Source organism: Prionailurus viverrinus, unplaced genomic scaffold (assembly GCF_022837055.1).
Source record: "Prionailurus viverrinus isolate Anna unplaced genomic scaffold, UM_Priviv_1.0 scaffold_38, whole genome shotgun sequence".
NCBI classification, from domain to species: Eukaryota; Metazoa; Chordata; class Mammalia; order Carnivora; family Felidae; genus Prionailurus; species Prionailurus viverrinus.
In genome coordinates, this window is record NW_025927606.1 from 2,560,727 (window position 1) to 2,580,876 (window position 20,150).

The 20,150-nt window shown below is 52.7% G+C and overlaps 1 protein-coding gene across 5 annotated transcripts in view; it reads right to left on the reverse strand.

The window, feature by feature from the left end:
• Window positions 1–20,150, reverse strand: part of KLHDC4 (kelch domain containing 4) — a 66,966-nt gene that overhangs the window by 17,127 nt on the left and 29,689 nt on the right. For 4 of the 5 annotated variants that reach the window (XM_047846210.1, XM_047846211.1, XM_047846213.1 and 1 more), the window contains 6 exons: window positions 10,650–10,742; window positions 7,764–7,923; window positions 4,651–4,726; window positions 2,940–3,148; window positions 2,030–2,432; window positions 765–872 (listed from right to left, as the gene is read on the reverse strand). In XM_047846210.1, coding sequence (XP_047702166.1) covers window positions 765–872; window positions 2,030–2,432; window positions 2,940–3,148; window positions 4,651–4,726; window positions 7,764–7,923; window positions 10,650–10,742 — 1,049 coding nt within the window. Of the gene's footprint in view, window positions 1–764; window positions 873–2,029; window positions 2,433–2,939; window positions 3,149–4,650; window positions 4,727–7,763; window positions 7,924–10,649; window positions 10,743–12,580; window positions 13,200–20,150 lie in introns of those variants that run through there. The other variant, XM_047846214.1, reaches the window with a different exon arrangement.

Here is a 20,150-nt window from a genome sequence, read left to right on the forward strand (position 1 = left end):
GGCCGGTGGGCTGCGACCGAGAACTTCCGGAAATCACAGCGGGGGCCTCCGGCCTGACGACGCACCGCCACGCGGGAAACCCCCGGCTCCTTGTCCGGCGGAAGGGAGATCGCCCGCAAAGCATAAGGCACCTCTCTGCCTCGTATTCACGGCACCGCCGGCAGCGCGGGGACCTCGCCCTCCACGACACCGCCCCTGCCGCAGCTTTCCTCTACGTCGTCACGGCCCACGCCAACACCGCGGAAGGAGCCACACCACGCAGGATGCCCTGCAGCGCGGGGGGCACTCCCCGTCTTCAGACGGCAATGGCCTGGGCGTGGCGCCCAGCGTCATCCAGGGCGAGCCGGGCAGGTGCCACCGAGGGTCGTGGGCTCTTCCGTGGGGAAGAGGGGGAGGCAGGCGGGGCGGGCAGGCAGCCGCAGAGGCCACAGCTCACTGGCTGACGGGGTGAACACCGGAGTTACAGAAACCATGTCGCGAGTGCGCTCTTCAATCAAAGAAAGCGACCCGGCGCGGCCCAAACGTACTCGAAATACAAATGTTCTCGCAAAAACTTAGGCTCGCCTTGAGAGGGCGTCTACGAAGTAAAGCCACGTTTTAATAGAACTTTACTGAAGCATGAAAGTCTCTCGTTACCAGCAAAAATCGGGGCTTTGGGAGCAAAGCGACCCCTGAGCTCTAGGTCCGGCAGGGGGTGCTTGGCTCCGGAGCTGCTCTGCCGTGGGTCTCCTGCCGCCCGGCGCCGGCATGCGCACCACACTCACCCCCAGCCTCCCCGCCGCTGTCGCCACTGTCCTCCTCGTCACTTCCACCCTCGGCGTCCTCGTCACTGTCTTCTTCTGACTCCGTCTCCTCCAGCCACTCCTGAGCTCCTTTAAATCAAAAGCGAACGTTCAAAACGTCAGTGCAGGGAGTTTCCAGCCTCTCATCAAGAAGCGCACCCTGGGGCGCCTGGGGGGCGCAGTCGGTCGAGCGTCCGACTTTGGCTCAGGTCATGATCTCACGCTCGTGATTTAAGCCCCGCATCAGGCTCTGTGCCGACAGCTAGTAGCCTGGAGCCTGCTTTGGATTCTGTGTCTCTTTGCCCCTCCCCTGCTCACGCTATTTCCGTCTCAAAAACAAAATAAACATTAAAAAATTTTTTTTTTTAAATAATCATGCTGTCAAAGTGAGCCTATGCCCCAGTACCTCTGGACACCAGAAGGAAACGCGTTGTTTTCTCCAGTTCTGAGCACAGGCAAGGGGAGACGACGGAGAGCAGAGGCCAGGGGAGACTGAGAGCAGAGGCGAGGGGGGGACGAAGGAGAACAGAGGCGAGGGGAGAGAACTGAGAGCAGAGGTGAGGGGAGACGAAGGAGAGCAGAGGCGAGGGAGGGGACGGAGAGCAGAGGCAAAGGTACGAGACCCACCCCCCGGTCTCACCCTGCAGCCCCTGCTCTAACCTAGCCTCCCTGGAAAACTAAGGAACCTCGCAGGGCCACGCAGCGCCTTTATCTGAAAGCGTGGACTCAAGCTCTGTTCAGTGTCCAGTGGCCAAGAAAGGAGTGGTGGCTGGCATCCAGCAGCCACCCGTGTACAACGTGGACGCGAGGGACCGAGCAGTGCGGGTCAGAGCAGAGGCGGCCTGGAGGTTCCCCCGGAAGGTGTCCCCCCAGACGCCTGGTCTGCCCTCGCGTGTTCACAGAGGCTGCGGACGTTGGACGAGGAGGCTCTGTGAGATGGGTTTTGCTACGACGCACCCCCGAGAAGCACCGGGACGGGCCTGAGCCCCCCCGCCCCCCGCGCAAAGCAAGCAGCCGCCCCCTCAGCTCCCAGAGCAGGGGCGGACGTACGCAGGAGGGGGCGCCTCGCCGGGACCAGGGCCCACCCTCCGGGAGTGGCCACGGGTGAGGGCACATGGGTCTTGCTCGCTGCAGGCTCCGTGGCACAGGGCAGATCTGAGTGGGCCCTCATGGACAGACGGGACGGAGCCGCTTTCGTGGGGCTCCCGCCCCAACCTGCAGAGCATCTCCTCTCCACCCCAGCTCACCTGGGTCCGCCTCCACCAAGGCCGTCCACTCCTGCATCTTGTGGAGATCCAGGCAGTACAGGTCGCCGAGGGTGACCTGGCGGTCACCTGCCTCAAACATGCCCCCGTACAGGTAGAGCCGCCCGTGCTTCACGGCCAGCATGGCGTTGGAGCGGGGACCGGGCTCCACCACGGGGCCACCGGCTTCGTCGGGGCTGTCCTCCTCCCCGGACTGTGGCTGTCCCGCCGGGACCGGGGCGGCAAGAACCTGTTTAATGGTGACCACGGTCCCGTCCTCTGCGACCACCTCTCTGACCACCTCCAGGGGCTCCTGGGCACCGGCCCCCCCGCGCTCCTGCTTGTCGGCACCTTCGGGCTCTGCTTTTCCGCCCCTCCTCCGTTTCCTCTTCTCTGACTTAGGTCCCTGTCGGAAAAAGCAAGGCCGTGCACCTCAGGGGCGGCCGGTGGTCAGCGGGCAGCGTCCTCGAGCGACGTGGGGTGCGAGGGCGACCGGGCCGCGTGGCGGAAGCCCCCTGCCCTACTCTGCCCGTTCAGGCTGCAGGCACAGAGTCTCTACCTGGTGGGACCCCTCAGGGCAAAGGGCAGGGGGGCCACGAGTCCAGACCCCAGCCGCACGTCTGCCTGATCCCCAGCGGAGGCGCCAAAGCTCTCCAACCAGGGAGGGGTCTCTGGCCGAGTGGACCACCTCCTGAGGCCTCAAGGCCCCTGGCGCCAACAACTCCTCTAGACCTGAAGTCCCAGGGGGACCCCAGTGCCGGACGGCCTGCCCCTGCCCACAATGACGGCAAAGACACTGAGAGCTCCCGGGGAGCCCCACAGAGGGACGGGGAGGTGGGGCGGTGGGGAGCACGACAGGGCTACGTGTCTGACGTACGACCGCCCTGGCACGTGCTCGGGAGCACGGCCCTACCTTCAGCTGCCCCGCAAACCAGCGGTTCCTGGTGGCGTCATAGAAGTGCAGGTCATTGAGGAAGTCCCCCTCCAGGCTCTCCTCCTCTTCCTCGTCACACACACCCCCAAACAGCAGCGTCTGATGATTCGGGGTCACGGCCACCGAAAAGCCAGACCTCGGGGTGGGCTTGGCTCCCGCAGGGTTAATACGCGTCCATCCCCACTTGCCTGTCGGAGAGGGGACACGGGGTAAGCGAGCCCTGGCCACGGGCACCCCCAGTGTCCCCCGGCCTCCGGTGACCGGCACACGAGTGGAAACCCAGGGCTGCAGGCAAAAGCGCACCGAGTTTACGGATTTTGATCCCTCTGCAGAAACCTGACACGGTTCGATGCGCCCCAGAGGTTGACCCTTCCCCTGAAGGTCCTGCGCGGTGTCCCCAGGGCCCCGCTGACACCACCTCCGCCGAGCGCTTCCCAGCTTGGCGCACAGGGCGCGTGCCAGGAGACCCTCACGCCGTGCCCTCCCCGCAGTGAGGACCGCCATCCCAGGGCCGCTGCTCGGAGGCGCAGATGCCCTAGCTCTCCCCAGGAGACCTCCACACCGCGCTCCTCTCTCGGCATCTGCCAGATTCACATGGTAAAACTCTCAAGACGTGACCTAGTGTGAAGCGTGGGGGAACGTCCTCCCGCCGCATCTAGAGAAAGGAACGGCGATTTTTCCTACGGTGAACGTTTAAGAAAAGCTTAACAGAAGCGACAAATGGCCATGGTGGGCCAGCGGTTGTTCCTCAGCACACAGCCCGGGGGTCGGGGGGCACCCACTGCTGGCCCACAAGATCAACCCGTCACGGCCAGCATTTTACTGCTTGAAGGAAAGAGAGGAGGAAAACCTCCCGAGGGCCCTGCACACAGGGAAGATACTTTCCTGGGTTGCAGGACACAGGCTCAAGCGTGTGTCAGCCCACCGGGCCCATCCGGGCCCAACGCCAGATGCAGGGGCTGAGCCGCGGGGTCCCACCGCCGGGAACACAGTAGGTTCCGGCTCCAGTTCACTCATGTAAACCGGGCAAGTTACTTCTCAGCACCAGACCTCGGTTCCCGCTGGGGAAAAGGCAGGCGCCCTCCTCGGTCACCGCAGGGTGGTGTGTGTGGCTGGCTTCCTGAGAAGTGCCCGGCTTAGCGGAGGCTAGGGTCACGCGGAGCGGTCCCGTCCTTCCACAGTGGACGGCGGCCTCACAGGGAGGGGAGGCCCCGCTGCAGGGCCCGGAGCAGACCGCGCACCAGACCCGATCTTCTGGGTCTAGCCCAGCCCGCTCGTCGCCTCACTTTCTCACTTTCCCGGACCCGTGAAACCCTTCCCTAAGCCCACACCCTAGCAGCCGCGTGCTCTTGGGCGAGCACAAGGGAACGAGTGGCTCCCGCCCTCTCAAGCAGGAGGGCTCCTGGCTCGAAACCGGCTCCTGGCTTGTGCTTTTAGGTCAGGCCGTCCCAACCACCCCAGAGGGTGAATGTTCCGGCTGTCCCTGCTGTGCAGACGGTCACCGAGGGTTATTCACAGAACGCCTGGTCTGCCTGCTCAGGCGAGGACACACCCACACCCCAGCCCAGTGCGCAGGGGCCTGTCGCCACCCTCTCTTCCCCATCCCCCAGCCACGGGGCAGGCAAGGCTTTCGGGCAGGACCCCGCAGACCAGTGGCCGCCGGGACCCACCCTCCACCCAGCGTACGCACCTTCCCTTCCATCCACAGGCTGCAGCAGGAACATGTCGGAATGCTGCGTGCCTCTGTCCACGTCCTTCTTGACTCTCTGCAGAAGGAACCGGGAGTCTCGTAAGAACTGGCCAGGTGCCACCCACAATGCCCCACACGGTCCCCTCAGGCTGGTGGTCTTGCTTCTCGCTGGGAGGCCGGGTGGGGCAGGGGAGGGCTCGGGAGCCTTCCTTTGCAGCAGCTTCAAAGAAAGTATGAACGACGGCCAGGTCAATTCTGACCTCACCGAGCAGACGGAGTAAAAAATGTTGGTGTCAGTTATTAACTGTTCAGAATAGATTTTAAATTAAAAAACCCACCGTCCTAAAGACTGCCATCCTGCCAGGAACATTCCAGCACTCTGTTGCCGGCGAGTCCATGGCCTCTGCAGCCAGCCTGGTCTAGGCGGGGGGGGGGGTGTACCGGAGCCCATGGGGACTTCTCCCGAGGCCGTAACAAAGCCATCTTCCATCGGCAACCCCCACATCCCCGACCCCCTCATCTTCCAATTTGTGTGCTCAGGCTTCACTGCAAGAACCGAATTAACGCTCTAAGCAGAAGCCAGCCGGCCCCGGACTCTCTGCGGCGGTGCCCTGCGGGGCTCACGCGGCACCTGCGCCTACCTACAGGTTACAGTGTCTGGAAAACTGTGCAGCAAAATGGCTTTCCTGCGGGGAGGGCTTGGTAATGTGAATTTCATCTTTGTATCTACACTTTAACTCCCTATTTCTAACAAATTTGAATTTCAGGTGAGTTTTACATTTACAGACAAATTGAGCGCCCAGTTTCCCTACTAATAACGCCCTCCGTGTGTTACATCTGCCGCTAATTGAGGATGAAATGCTGATTAAGCCCTATTAATGGAAGTCCACAGTGTATTAAGATCTCCTCGGTTTCCCCCAGTGTCCCTTCTCTGTTCCAAGGCCCCGCCCTCCGATGACCTTCAGCGGCTGTGAGGTGCAGGTCAGCTGTCCCTCTACGGACACTTGTCTGACCTTCTCTCACGACTGGACATGGGCCTCTGGGTTGTGGCCCCTTCTCACCCATCACACCGGGGGTGCATGTTGTCACTGTGACTTATCACTGCTGCTGACCTTGCCCACAGGGCTGTCAGGTCACCGCCCCCCACCCCCGCCCAGCTCTCCACAGTCCTCCCTGGAAGGACATCACTCTGCACAGCCCCACGTACGGTGGGGAGTCATACTCCAGAGCTCAAGGGCAGAGTGGCTACGCAATTTATGTGGAACTCTGCACAGGGACTTGTCCCTTTTCCCCCATCTATTTATGCTTTCAATCATTTGCATCTAAACGTACAGACTCACGGACTCTGATGTCATACCGTGAGCTACAATCCAATCCACTTTACTCACTTGGTTGCTGGAACCTGGTTCCAGCCTTGGCCATCGGAAACCCTTCCAGCGGCTCCTCTGTCCCTCTGACGCACCCCACCGGTGAGGGTTTCCCATAAGCGCTTCCTCCGGTTGGACAAAACGCTCCAGCCTCGCCCTGTACACCCCCAGCCCCAGACTCAGCCATTTCCCCAAGGAGCCCCGGGTCCCGTCCCCAGAGGTGGGGTCAGAAGCCAAGATCTGGGCACCGGCAGGGCTCGCGGCCGCCGGGCGCCTTTACCTCCGGGCCCTCCCGGCGGACAGAACCAGGAGACACACACACACACGCTTCTTTTCCTCTCAGCCACGGGCATGTATTCACTGGAGACAGAGAGCTAGTTTCCTTCTGGAAAACAAAGCCCACGATCCCGCTGTCCCGGGACTGGACATGTGCCCTGGATGCCCTAAGGCCAGGGAGGCTCCGTATGGGCCACATTGTGGGGAGCAGCCTGAATCTCAGGAAATGAAAACTAGGGGATAGCTCAGGTCATGATCTCACAGTCTGTGGGATCGAGCCCCGCGTCAGGTTCTATGCTGACAGCACGGAGCCTGCCTGGGGTGCTCTCTTTCCCCCTCTCCCTGCCCCTCCCCCACTCGTGCTCAGTCTCAAAAATAAATGAAGATGATTATTTTTTTAAATCACAATGAGACCCCACACATCCACCAGCAAGGCCAAGAATAAAAAACTCTGGTGGGATCAAGGGCTGGCAAGGGTGTGGGGCAACCACTGCGGGACGGGGTGTGACGCTGCACCCTGGGACCCGAGCAGAACCACTCCTGGGTCCCTGCCTGAGAAATGAGAACGTAGAGCCATACGGCGACCTGCACGAGAATGCGCATCGCAGCTTGGTTCATAACGGTCAGAAACTAAAAACAGCCCTGGGTCTGCGAGCAGAAATTAGAGAAACCAACCGGGGTGTCCTAGTGGAAAACTGCGGGGCGCCAAGAAGCGAAAGCAGCTAAAACACGCAACGGGGACGGATCTCGAACGCAGGCCGAAGCGACGCCTGTGCTTTTCTCTAAAACACGCCCAGAAATATGGGTGGAGAGCAGCACAGATGTGAACGACCACAGAAGCAGAGACGGCAGAGCATGGACTGCAGAAGAATCCAGGTGGGGGTACAGTAAGTGCTCGCTGACTCTTAAGTCACATCGCAGAAAATTTCAAAATACGAAGGCTAAGAAAGAGCCCGCAGTGAGACACGACCTTATCCCTCTGGGGCTCGCTGACGCGTGCAAACTGGAGCGGTGCCGCCTGGAGGCTGCAGCCGCTGCGAGTGGCCCCTGCGTGGACGACACACCCCAGAGCCAGCAGGAGCCACCCTGGTGTAGGGCGCCCAGACAGGTGTGCAAGAACATTTACTCTTCTGCGTGTCTGCGCGGCTGGAAGAAACATGAGCCCCCCCCCCCCCCATAGCACTTGGGGTCTGTGGTTAGGAATCAAGACCCTCCCCCACCCCACACGGCTCATCCCAATACGGAATTATTCACAGTCCCGCGTTTTCAGGGCATATGGGTTAGAACATAACACGGCTGCAAAAATCTTGACATGTTCACGGGGGAGATTGATACACATCCATTTCTACTCTAATAAAAAGTGTTTCTATTGAGCCAACATGCAATCCTGTTTGGAAGTTTTCGTTCTTGGTGACAGTGAAAAGGGCGATACAACACAGTATGTCTACTTCCATCCACGCCGCATCTTACCTGCTTCGAGTAGCCCCCGTAGATGACAATGCTGCCCTGGGGAGTGACAGACATCTGGCAGCCCGATCTGGGGGTGGGCCCAGTCCCCGAAGGGCACAGCCTACTCCACGTGAACGTGTCCAGGTCAAAGGCGTACACGTCATTGTAGTAGATGTAATCTCTGGTTATAACATGGTGACACAAAAAGGCAGTAACATTAAAATGTGAACCTGATTAGCTTCGAGGTAAACTTTGTACCACCTGAAACAAGTTCCCAGTTGAAAGTTGAAATCCACACGAAAGGGCTGCAGGCAGATGTGAGTTTGTATCTGGAAACCAGAGATAACGCTAGCTTACAGAAATTCATTAATTTGCCTGGATCTGAAAGCCTTTCTAACCTGGAAGTGATGCTTCCTTACACAGTTTACAAAACCACAGTCTCACAAATAATTGCATCTGGTTACCATGCGTATAAGCTTAAACTCATGAATTAGAGATTCAAGTGAATCCTCAGAACGGAGATTCCTGCAGCTGGGTCAGGGCCGTGAAGAGACCCCGAGCCGGGCAGGGAGCCGAGCCGAGCTGAGCTGAGCATTGCGGAGACTGACAAGCCAGAGGCATGGCCCTGGCGCCCCGCAGCGGGACAGCGGCAAGGGGGCACGCGGCCCTGGGACTTAAGTTGCGAAGGAGTCAAATGCAGAGGGCCTCGAGAAGGGGCCCCGTGCGTGGGGCGGCAGCAGCCCGGCCCGAGTCGAGGGGGGAATGCCGCCTCCTGGTACCAATTCACGGACAGCCGGGGCAGAGCCAAGGGGCCTCGGGTCAGAATTACACGGGAAGAGGAAGAGGTGCTCCCCAGGTACTCAAAACAGACAGCCAGGCTTCAGGCGGGAAATTCTACCACAGTCTGAGCAGTTTTGTCTCTCCTACTAGAGCTAACCCAAGTCCGGCCCCCTGCAGCCAGCACACGGAAGGGCCAGCACAAGGCCGGTTTGCTGCGTCGCTCACTTGAACGCTGCGCACAGCGTGGGACACGGGACCAGTCGCCTGCAGGGTGGCCTCCCTGACTGGCACCCAGAGATGCGCCTTCTGTAGGATGGCTTTTCGAACATGAACTGAGGAACTTGGAGGTGTTCAGTTCTAAGAAGACTTCGTTACATTCTCCCGTCTCCTCGGATTTCACACTGCAGGTGTGCAGTAAAAAAATTCTATCCCGCACATGAATATCAACCGTTATTTGGTTTCAAAAAGCCCAACTAACTTGTTTAATATGGAAGGTTTCTTTACTCGTATCTCCTGTTGTCCTGTGTGTTTGAAACCTTCATAATTTTAAGCAAGATTAACAGGTAATACTTTGAGAACAGTTCTGATTTTGGAAAAGCTGCAAATCACAACCATCGTACAACGTGATCCACTTTATAACCCGTGCCTGCTTCAGCGGCACATACACCGTAACCTATGAGTTCCAAGGAGCAAGGCCTGTGTTGGTCTCCCCAACCGTTTTGGGGCTGTTTAAAAAAAAAAAGTGTGAAGTCTAAATAATAGGTAACAATCCCTTTGGAATAAACTTTTAAAAACAGCCGGGGCTTCCTCATCCAAAATGGCTATAATCAACCGAACACCTGCAGGGCGGGAAGCGGCCCCCTGGAAATGAGTGATCTTTCGTGGAGGCCACAATCCACTGGGCATTCGTTCACCTGGTTTCCTCGTCCGAGACGTGGGACCACGACCTGCCTGCCAACAGTATGGTCTTTGAGACATACTATTAAAGTGCCATTACACCCGAGTTACACCTTTAACAACACAGAATCATCCCTGTTTAACTTCAACTGTGCTTTCAAAATCCTCTCCTAAAGCATGTAAGAATTGATGTCCCCTTGTCAATTAATGAAATACCTTTCTTCACAAAGAAAAACTGCAACTTTAATTGAGCCAAATCTACACCACAACGCCTCAACTAAGACCAGGGTGAGAGGGGTATGAGAAACAACAAGACTCGGCCTAACTCACCTCCCCCTTTGTATCCACGTACAACGACTTTTTTAGGAGCCAGGAATTATCAGAAAAAAATTGTGCAAATGGACCCACAGTGTGACAAAACTGTTAGCGGTGCCATCACAACTAATAAACTGATTATTTCTTGAAGGATTAGGAGAGGGAAGTGTAAAACACGGCCAGAGAGACACCCCTATCCACCCTCCTCCACATGGGGTCCACTCAGAGGAATGGCCTTCACCAGGCATGACAACAGCCCAGACGCATGTCGACACAACACAGTACCATATTAGGATGGTGACAGGCACACTAACCTGTCACCACGCGTCTTGTTTCTCGGGACCGAACTAAGGACGTTCCAGAGGCTATCATGTGGACGACAGGCTCTCAACCATCAGGGAACCTGCTGGCCCGACCTGGAGCGCATACACGTGGGATACACGAACGTGGCAGCTCGTAGCAATGCAGCCACAACACAGGGGCGCACTGCAGGCCCCTTTTTAGATACCACTGCAGAATACAGGCTCTCACTGCGGGCCCCCTGGCCAGCCACAGCACCATCACCTGCGAATTTGCAGACCCTGTCCCAGGCCTACTGAGTCAGCCACCAGAGGGTGGGGCTCGGAAATCAGAGTTTTAACCAGCCCCCCGGGGGATTCTGTGCCAGGCTGAGAATCCTGTGGTAGATAGGTCTGGCCATACCATTTGCAGGGCACGGCATAAAATAAAAACACAGAGCCCCTGGTTCAGTAACTATTGAGAATTTCAAGGCTGCCTCGGCTGCATATCCGTGAAGCTGGCTCTGGTTTTGGGGGATGGGCAGCATTTTCCAGGAGCATTCAGAATGGTTCTTCCCACAAAAAACCCACTCCTTTCTGCTTCAGGAAACAGAGAGGCCCTCCTATCGGTACCAACCTTGTAGTCTCATGGAAGCCACCGAAAAGTATTAACTGTCTCTTCCAGGCTACCATCCGATGTCCACTCCGACCTGAAGGGCCTCCTGTTGCCCTAAAATGGAAAAAAAAAAAAAAAAGAGAGAGAGAGAGAGAGAGAGAGCACTTTTTACACCAACTTGTGTTTCACAAGCACTTACTGAGTACAATTTAATTGGACCACAGGCTACCAAGGCCATCCCGCGTCCAGCTAGCTGCTGTAAATGTGGACAGCCAGACCCCACGACCTTGGAGTGAGGATTTCTCAGAGACAGCAGGGACTTGGACACAGAAACCGGACTCCATTAAGACAGCAAACCTCAGCTCTTCAAAACAAACCACTGTACAATCAAACAGCAAGTGACAAAGGGGAGGCAGATTTCTGCAAACACGCACCTGACCAATGACTTGCGTCCGGAAAACAAAGAATTCTTACTATCTCATGAGTAAAATAAATCCAATAAAATTATAGGCAAAAGACTGGGACAGAATATTGAAATAAAAACAGGAAAGAAAAGACACACGGATGGCCAATAAAAACAGAAAGAGACGGCGAGTACATCGCTCATCGGTCTTCGGTCAACAGGCCCAAAGCTCAGCGTGTCCCGTGCCGAACACCGCCAGCGGCCCTAAGCAAACGGCGGGACCGAAGCCGAGCAGGTGTAAGACAGCACGACCAAGGGACTGTTCCTCACACCGTGAAACGCTCCTGGCACACAGCCCAGCAACGGGACACCAGATACTGACAACACAAGGGCACAGAAAGACACACACACACACACACACACACACACACACACACACACACACGTTTAGAGAAGTTTTATTCATCACTGTCAAAAAACCGGAAGCAGCAAAGAGATGCTTCAACGGGGGGATAGAGTAAAAGTGCGGTACATTCTCAGGATGAAGGACTGTCGGCAACAAGCAGGAAACACACGGTACGCACAGGTCTCGTAAACGTCACGCTCGACAGAAGCGCCATCAGAAGGGCACGTACTGTATGATTCTGCTTCTACGTAGGAGATTCTTAAACAGGCAAAAATCAATCTATGCTGATGACAGCAGCTGCCTGGGGCCAAAGATTACAAGGGGAATGACGGCAAGCGGGCAGGAGAGAACTTCCTGGAGTGAGGATCACCTTGTCTGTCCCGGGTGTGGTAGTGGTTACACGGGCGTGCGTATTACCTGAAACTCCTCTAACCGTCCACCTATAAGGCAGGCATTTTATTGAACATGATTCTATCTCATTAAAACTGATATAAAAAAATACGTATCAATAAATAACCAATAGAAGGGACTTCTGAGTTCTGGCTTGGCATGCAAGGGACTTGGAAGTCACCAGTGTGTCCCAACAAGTAACCGGGAAAGTCAACAACTCCTCTTAGACCCCCACAAAGGGAGGGACGCAGGTCAAACTGGTGGCCCCCGAATTAGGGACAGACAGGTGCGTACAGGAAGTCACACTTCCAGAAGCAGAAGCTCATGCGCAGAAACTGCAGGAACCAGAGCTTGACGGGAAAGCCTGGACAAACTGCCAGAGACGCAGGGCAGCAGCTCAGAGAGTGAAAACGCCCAGCGCGACCCAGTGACAGGGCCCCCACGGTACTGTGAGATGTACTCCCAGGAGTTCGAGCGGGTTCCCGCAGGAAACGTCCCAGACACATCCCCTCGTGCTCCTGGCAAGGAAGGGGAGGAGGGACCACTGTGAAGTGTGCCTGAACGAGGCCTGCCTTCAGGGAAACCCAGCTAAGGGGAGCCCACCCGTACCCTTCGGGAGTACAATCAGAGCCGAGTCGACCTGGAGGAAATCCAACTCCCAAACTCCAAACTCCCTCTGGGCCCGCCGGCCCGCCCAAGAAGCGGCGGGCCTGTGCAGGGAGCAGCAGCCCGGGCTCCACAAAGGATACTGACCTCACCACAGGGCTGGAGAGGGCCCCTTCCGGCGCCTCACGGCCACAGGCCCGACCTACGGACAGCAGTTTCTTCTAACCGGCCCATCACGTCCTGCTAGTGAGAAACACAAAGCACCCCAAAAGGCAAAAAGCACAGTCTGAAGGTTCCCAGCAAGCACCAGAAGCAGACAGGGGTGCCGGGATTATGAGACCAGGAATTTACCAGCTGTGATTAATGCGCTAAGGGCTGCAACAGCTGAAGTAGACAGCAAGCAGGATAGGTGGGCAAGGTCAGGAGCGAGACGGAAATCCTGAGAAAGAACCACAAAGAGAGATCAAACCAGCGACAGAAACACAGGCCACCGAGCATGCCTCCAAGGGGCTCGCGAGCAGGCTGGACATGTTTAAGAGCCTGGAGCGACAGGACACGGCAACACAGAGCTCAAAAACCAAAGACAAAGGAGAAGTAAGCCTGGGGGGGAAAAAACCAACAAAAAACAGAACAGGACATCCGAGGACCGTGGGCCACTCACGCTACAAGGTGTAACAGAAGCACAGCGGCACTGCCAGAAAGAGAAGACAGAGGAATGGAAGAAAAACAGGAAACAAGGAGAATTTCCCCAAACTAAACTCTGACGTCAAACTACAGATGCAGGAAGGTCGGAGAACACTGAGCAGGACGGGTGCCAGGAAACGATCCCTAGACGTGTCGTTCTCAAGTTACAGAAAACCAAAGACAAAGGAAAAATCCGGGAAGAAGCCGCAGGACGGTACGCCTTACCTATCGAGAAACAAAGGTAAGAATTACATCCAACTCCTGCTCAGAAACCGAGCCAGCAAGAAGAGTGGACAGAAATATTCAAAGCAGGGAGAGAACTCTGTGCTCCGCAAAATCAGCCTTCAAAAGTAAAGGAGAAAGAAAATTTTCTCCAACGAACCAAACTTAAGGGACCTGGCCCAGTAGACCTGCCTCGCAAGAAATGTTAAAGTCTTTTAGAGAAAAAAAAAAAAAAAAAAATATATATATATATATATATGGGTCAAAAACTCGAATCTACGTGAAGGAAGGAAGACAAATGAAGGAATTAGTGAAGTCAAAATAAAAACATTTCATTTTTCTTATTCTTCACTGATCTAACGAGTAACAATTTGTTCACAACAGGAGCACTAATGTATTTGACTGTGTGTCCCTCACTACACACACACACACACACACACACACACGCACACACACACGTTCTCACGCATGAGTAGGTGTCAGTGAAATGAAAGACAGCAGTCATACAGGGAGGGGCCGACAGAAGGAATTAGGACTATTTTGCCATTTCAAGGTATCCACACTACTCACGAAGTGGTACAATGTTATCTGAAATTGGACTCAGATTAGCTAGCTGCCAATGCAAGCCACTAAAAGTAGCAAAAAAAAACTGATGCTAAGAAAGGAGAAAAACTGGGATCTTATAACATGCTCCATTAAAACTACAAGAAAACAACAAAAAAAGTCAAAGACAAACAGAAGAACAAGGAATAAGGGCAACAAATAGAAAATAGTAACAAATACAGCAGATATTAATCTAATATATCAATAATCATTTTCAACGTTAATGTTCTAAATACACCAATTAAATGACAGAGGTTGTCAGAGTAGATCAAAACACAAGACCCAGCTATGTGCTGTCCACAAGTAACCCACTTTAAACATAAAGACACCTGCAGACGAAAAGTAAACGCAAGAAGAACTAATGAGCTTCGATTAGCTGACAGCTAATCAAAGAAAAGTAGGAGTAACTACATTTCAGACAGAGCAGACTTCAAAACAAGGAAAGTCACCCGGGACTTAAACTGCCATTACGTAAGCATAACGGGGTCAGTTCTCTAACGAGGCATAACAGTTCTTAACATGGACACACCCGACAACAGAACATCAAACTACGTGAGGCAAAAATTAACAGAGCTTAGAGCACAGTGAGAATAAACTAGAAACCAGTAACAGAAAGAGAGCCAGGAGGGGCGCCCGGGTGGCTTAGTAGGTTAAGCGTCTGACTCTTGATTTCACCTCAGGTCATGGTCTCACAGTCTCGTGAGTTCGAGCCCCACATCAGGCTCCACGCTGACAGTGCAAAGCCTGCTTAAGATTCTCCCTCTCTCTCTGCCTCTGCACCTCCCCGCCTCGTACTCTCGCTCAAAGTAAATAAATACACTTAAAAAAAAAAAAAAAAGATAGATGGGAAATACAAAATACACAGATTAAACAACACATTTATAAATAACATGTGGGTCAAAGAAGAAATAAGGAGAAAATTTTAAATATTTTGAGCCAAATGAAAATAAAAACACAATTTATCAAAATTTGTGGGATACAGTGAAATGTATAGGATTGAATGCACATATTGGAAAAGAAGAAGTATTTAAAGCCAATCATCTAATTTTCCACCATAGGAAACCGGAAAAAAGAAGAGGAAACTAAATCCAAAACAGAAAAGAAGACATAATAAGAGAGCACAGCGGTACCTGGGTGGCTCAGTCAAACGTCCAACTTTTTTTTTTTTTTTTAACCTTTAAAAAAAAAATGTTTATTTTTGAGAGAGCACAAGCGAGCATGCAGGAGTGAGGGAGGGACAGAGAGAGAGAGGGAGACAGAGGATCCAAAGCAGGCTCCACGCTGACAGCAGCGAGCCCAATGTGGGGCTCAAACTCACAAACGGCGAGGCTATGACCTGAGCCAAAGTCAGACGGACACTCAACCGACTGAACACCCTGGTACCCCAAACATCCAACTCTTGATTTCAGCTCAGGTCATGATCTCACGATTCGTGGGAATGAGCTCCATCCACATCCCACGGTCCATGCTGACAGCAAGGAGCCTGCTTCAGACTCTCTCCCTCTCCCTGCTCGCTCACTTTCTCTCTCTCTCTCTCTCTCAAAATAAATACATACTTAAAAAAGGGAATTAGAGCAGAAATTAATATTTTTGAAAATAGAGAAAAATCAACAAAACCAAAAGCTAGGTCTTTGAAAAGACTGACAAAATTGATAAGCCTCTAGCCAAGCTAAGAAAAAAGGGAGAGAACACAAATTACTAATATCAGAAATGAAAGAGGGGACATCACTACAGATCCCACAGAAATTAAAAACATTAATAACAACAAAAAAAGCAATACCACGAACAACTCCATGCCCAAAGATTTGATAACCTGGAAAAGGTGGACTAATTCCTTAAAAGACAGAATTTACCAAACTCCACATTAAAAAGTGGACAATCTGAACAGGCCTGCATCTATTAAAGATATTAATAATCTTCCAAAACAGAAAGCACCAGGCCCAAAGGCATTCATTGGTGAATTCTACCAAATATTTAAGGAAAAAAATTGTACCAATCCTCTACAATCTCTTTCAAAACATAGCTTCTGTCCTCTATCCAGCACTACCCTACACCCAAACCAAAGACATCACGAAAAAAAGTCTACAGACCAGTATCTTTCAGGAACAGAGATGTAAAAACCCTCAATATTAACAAATCGAGTCAAAAAAAGTATGAAAGGAATTATATACCATGACCAAGCGGGATTTATCCCGGGTTTACAACAAGGCAAGTTCCACATTCTAAAATCAGTTAACATGAGCCATCATATCAAGAGACTAAGAAAGAAAAATCACAGGATCATACTGATAGAAGCAGAAAAACTCTTTGTCAAAACCTAACAACCATTCATGATAAACTCTCTCAGTAAACTAGGAACAGAGGGGAACTTTCTGAACTTGATAAAGGTCTACAAAAAACCTACGGCTAATATCCTACACAATAATGAGAAACTGAAAGCTTTTCTGCTAAGATCAGGTATAGAGCAAGATGCCCCCTCTCACCATCCCTTTCAACATTGTCGCAGAAGTCCTTGGTAATGCAACAAGGCAAGAAAAGGCAATAAAAGGTATAAATATTGGGAAGGAAGACAGAAAACTGTCTTTGTTTGCAATTGACATGATCTATGTAGAAAATCTGAAAGAACTGACAAGAAACTTCCTGGAACTAATAAGTGATTATAGCAAGGCTGCAGGCAGCAAGGTTAAATACATAAAAGTCAACTGCTCTCCTAGATACCAGCAATGAACAAACGAAATTTGCAATTAAAAACAATACTACTTATATTAACATCCCAGAAATGAAATACTTAGCGTAAATATAACAATATATACAAGATCTATTTGGGGAAAACCACAAAACTATGACGGACAAAAATCAAACAACTAAATAAACAGAGGAAAGTTCTGTGTTCACGGATAGAAAGACTCAGTATTTCAAGACGTCAGTTCTTGCCAACTTGATCAATGGTTTCAATGCAATCACAATCACAATGCCAGCAGCAAGGACAAACTAACTGCAAAGTTTATATGGAGAGAGATAAAAAGATGCAGAACAACCAACACGATATTTAAGAACAAAGTGGGAAGACAGACCTATCTGACCTCAAGACTCACTGCAAAGCCATAGTAGACAAGACAGTGTGATGTTGGAAAAAGATGAAACAAAGAGATCGATGGGACAAAGCAGAAAGCCCAGGATTAGATCCCCATGAATACGGTCAACTGGTCTCTGGCAAAAGAGCAAAGGCAATACAATGGCGCAAAGACGGCCCCTCCAACACATGGTGCTAGTTACTCGACACCCACGTGCCAAAAAATTAATCTAGACACAGACCTTACATCCTTCACAAAAACGGATCACAGACCTAACTGTAAAGCAACAGATTTGCTGGACTTTACTGAACTTTAAGCCTTCCGCTCTGCAAAAGACAGTATCAAGAGAATCAGAAGCCACAGCCTGGGAAAAAGTATTTTCAGAAGATACATCCAAAAAGGGACCAAAATCTACAAACAAGTCTTAAAACTCAATAGCAAGAAAACAAGCAACCTGCTCTCAAAGGAGCTGACGCATCTGGGCACGCCTCCTAGATTCCTATGGATTACAAGCCTTGACTCCTACATGGGAGCCAGGCACTCCAGGTGCCTCTGCTCCCCGCATGCTGCCTCGGCAGCTCTCAGGGCCCGGCTCTCCGTCGAGTCCACCTTCCACAAAGACCCCAACGAGTCCCGGCTGCAGGGGAGGGCCACAACCCGAACCACGCTGCGCAGCACTCTTTCTAGGACGCGTTCGTTTCATTTCCTCTTGTGCACTCTACAGAGCTACCCCCAAAACCAGGTGCCCTAAAAAAATACATCAACACACAGAATCTCAGAAGAAAATGGAGCTCGAACTACCCAACCAAATGCCTCCTCCTTGGCAAATTCCTGGCGAACAGCTCGTCACACATGGCTGGGAGGACCCCCAGGGTCTTCCCTCTTCCAACCCAGATCCAATTCCATTCTCCTCACCTTTCCTCAAATGCCTCATCACCTGGTTTCTCTCCCCTAAGGCCCTCAGTCTCTGAACGTCCACTCAAAACGTGTCACTCAAAAGGACCACCTCCTCGGCGGCAGCAAGTCAACTGAAGGTACGCGACACCCGTTCTCGGACGCCACGTCCCGTCACCCAACCTTCAAGCACTGGCCTCTGGGCAGCCTAGCACATGCTGATGCCACCCCGGATTACAAGTTACTAAATCCCTCCTCGTCTACTAGCAAGGACAGCTGTTTTCAGTCAGCTCTCTTAATCCTATATTTGCATGCAACCTACGAGGGACGCTTCTCCCACTTCAATTACATCTTGCTGGATTTGGTCCACGAAGGTGATTTTGGATGCTGGATTCGTCAACCAATGTATTTGCTCTGCCTCCCGGCTTTGTATCACCCACAAATTTAGTGAGCGCATTTTCTTATCCAAATTCACGATAAAAGTACCAAACGAGCAAGGCTCAGAAGGAGCGTCTGGGCCCGCCACAGGTTCACGCAGTTGCTGGGCGCCGACCTCAACTGGCACTCTGCTCCGCACGGCGGCAGCGGTGCCCTGGGGGCTGGCCACACTCCACACTCCGTCCCTCCGTGCCAGCTGCCGAGGAGACCACGCCGCAAAACTGCACATTAGAGAGGCCGGGTAAGAAGAAAAACACCATGCATGCTGGCAACAAGCCAATTCCCTTTTGAGGAATCTTCTGATATAATTCTTTCAAAGTACAATCTGGGGAACAGGTTCAACAACTAAACTAGCATGGCCGCTTCTGATCCCACTTCAAGAAAAGTTACGCAGGAGAGCCCGAAACCTCCGGGAGCCTAAAGGCCGTCGTTACACGCCTCCCCGTGGCCAAGATGCTCCCTCCAGGTTAAGGGCCTCCTGTGCTTCCTGTCCACGAATCTGAAGGGTGTTCTGTCCTCTGGTGAGCCAGGCACGAAAGACTCAATTCCCTTTTTCTGGCAGCAGCCAAGTATCACTGTTTGGTAACCAAAACGGGAAAAATTTTCTATAAAAAGACTCCATATACCCCTTTAGAAAAATAAAGCCAACCAAAAAAGCCTGTTTATATCTGAATCCCCAACAGGCTCTTTTCAATTGCCGTCACTCCTAAATACGGAGTCTTAGAAAATTAACAAGTCCTACTCAGCCAGATCTGTACGTGGCACAAAAATACATGTGTAACGTTGTGGGAGTGAGTGCTTCTAAATGCACTGGAGCTACGTGCAGAATGGCATTCCAACAGGGCAAGGTGCCACTCGGCATCACCCGGGCCCCTCTGTGGGGACATTTGCAGAAGGTGTGGAAGCGTCAGCTAGCTCCACGGCTCAGCGCGCAGTGTTGAGCGCTTGGTGCGCAAAGGCTTCCGTGAGCGCTCTGAAAGCTGACACCTGACGAAACTACACACTACGGTCCCGTGCCAGCCGGCCCGGAGACATTTAGTGAGCAAAGGAACCACTTCTCTCTTAATCCCTGAGATTCAAGGTCACACAGGAGGACCCAACAGGGAACTCAGTCCAGTGGTGCATCCTCAGAACAGAGAAGGTCCCCTCTCCAAGAATGGTTGCAACACGGCCTGGGCGGGAAGCGTGTACGAAAGCACTTCCCTTTTCATTTCAAACGACGTACCTTTGGAATTCGGCCCCACTTTTCCACGGATCAACTCAGCCGACCAACAAATTTTGGGCTTGGTAAGTCTAACGGTCTTGAATCGCACTGTATGGAAAAATCAGTGGCGGTCTCTAGAACCCGGGCCGCCTATCAGGCTGCTTCCATGTTTTACTTCGCTACAGTCGATAATAAAACCGCTATCTGTGGGCGCCCATCCTCCACTAGGCGCTCCTCTTACAGGTTTTCAATCCTCACATCGACCAGATGAGCAGATGTCACCTTTTCTTAGTTTTTTGAATGTTTGTTTATATTTGAGAGAGAGCGCGCGCGTGCCCGCGCACGAGCACGTCCAGGGGAGGGGCAGAGAGAGAGGGAGACACAGAACCCGAAGCAGGCTCCAGGCTCCGCGCCGTCAGCACAGAGCCCGACACGGGGCTCGAACCCACAAACCGTGAGATCGCGACCTGAGCCGAAGTCGGACGCTCAACCGACCGAGCCGCCCAGGAGACCCTGGCAGATACTGTCTTTAATCCCATTTTACAGATGAGAACATCAAGACCTGGAAGTCAGGAAACACACTAGGCCAGTCAGTGGC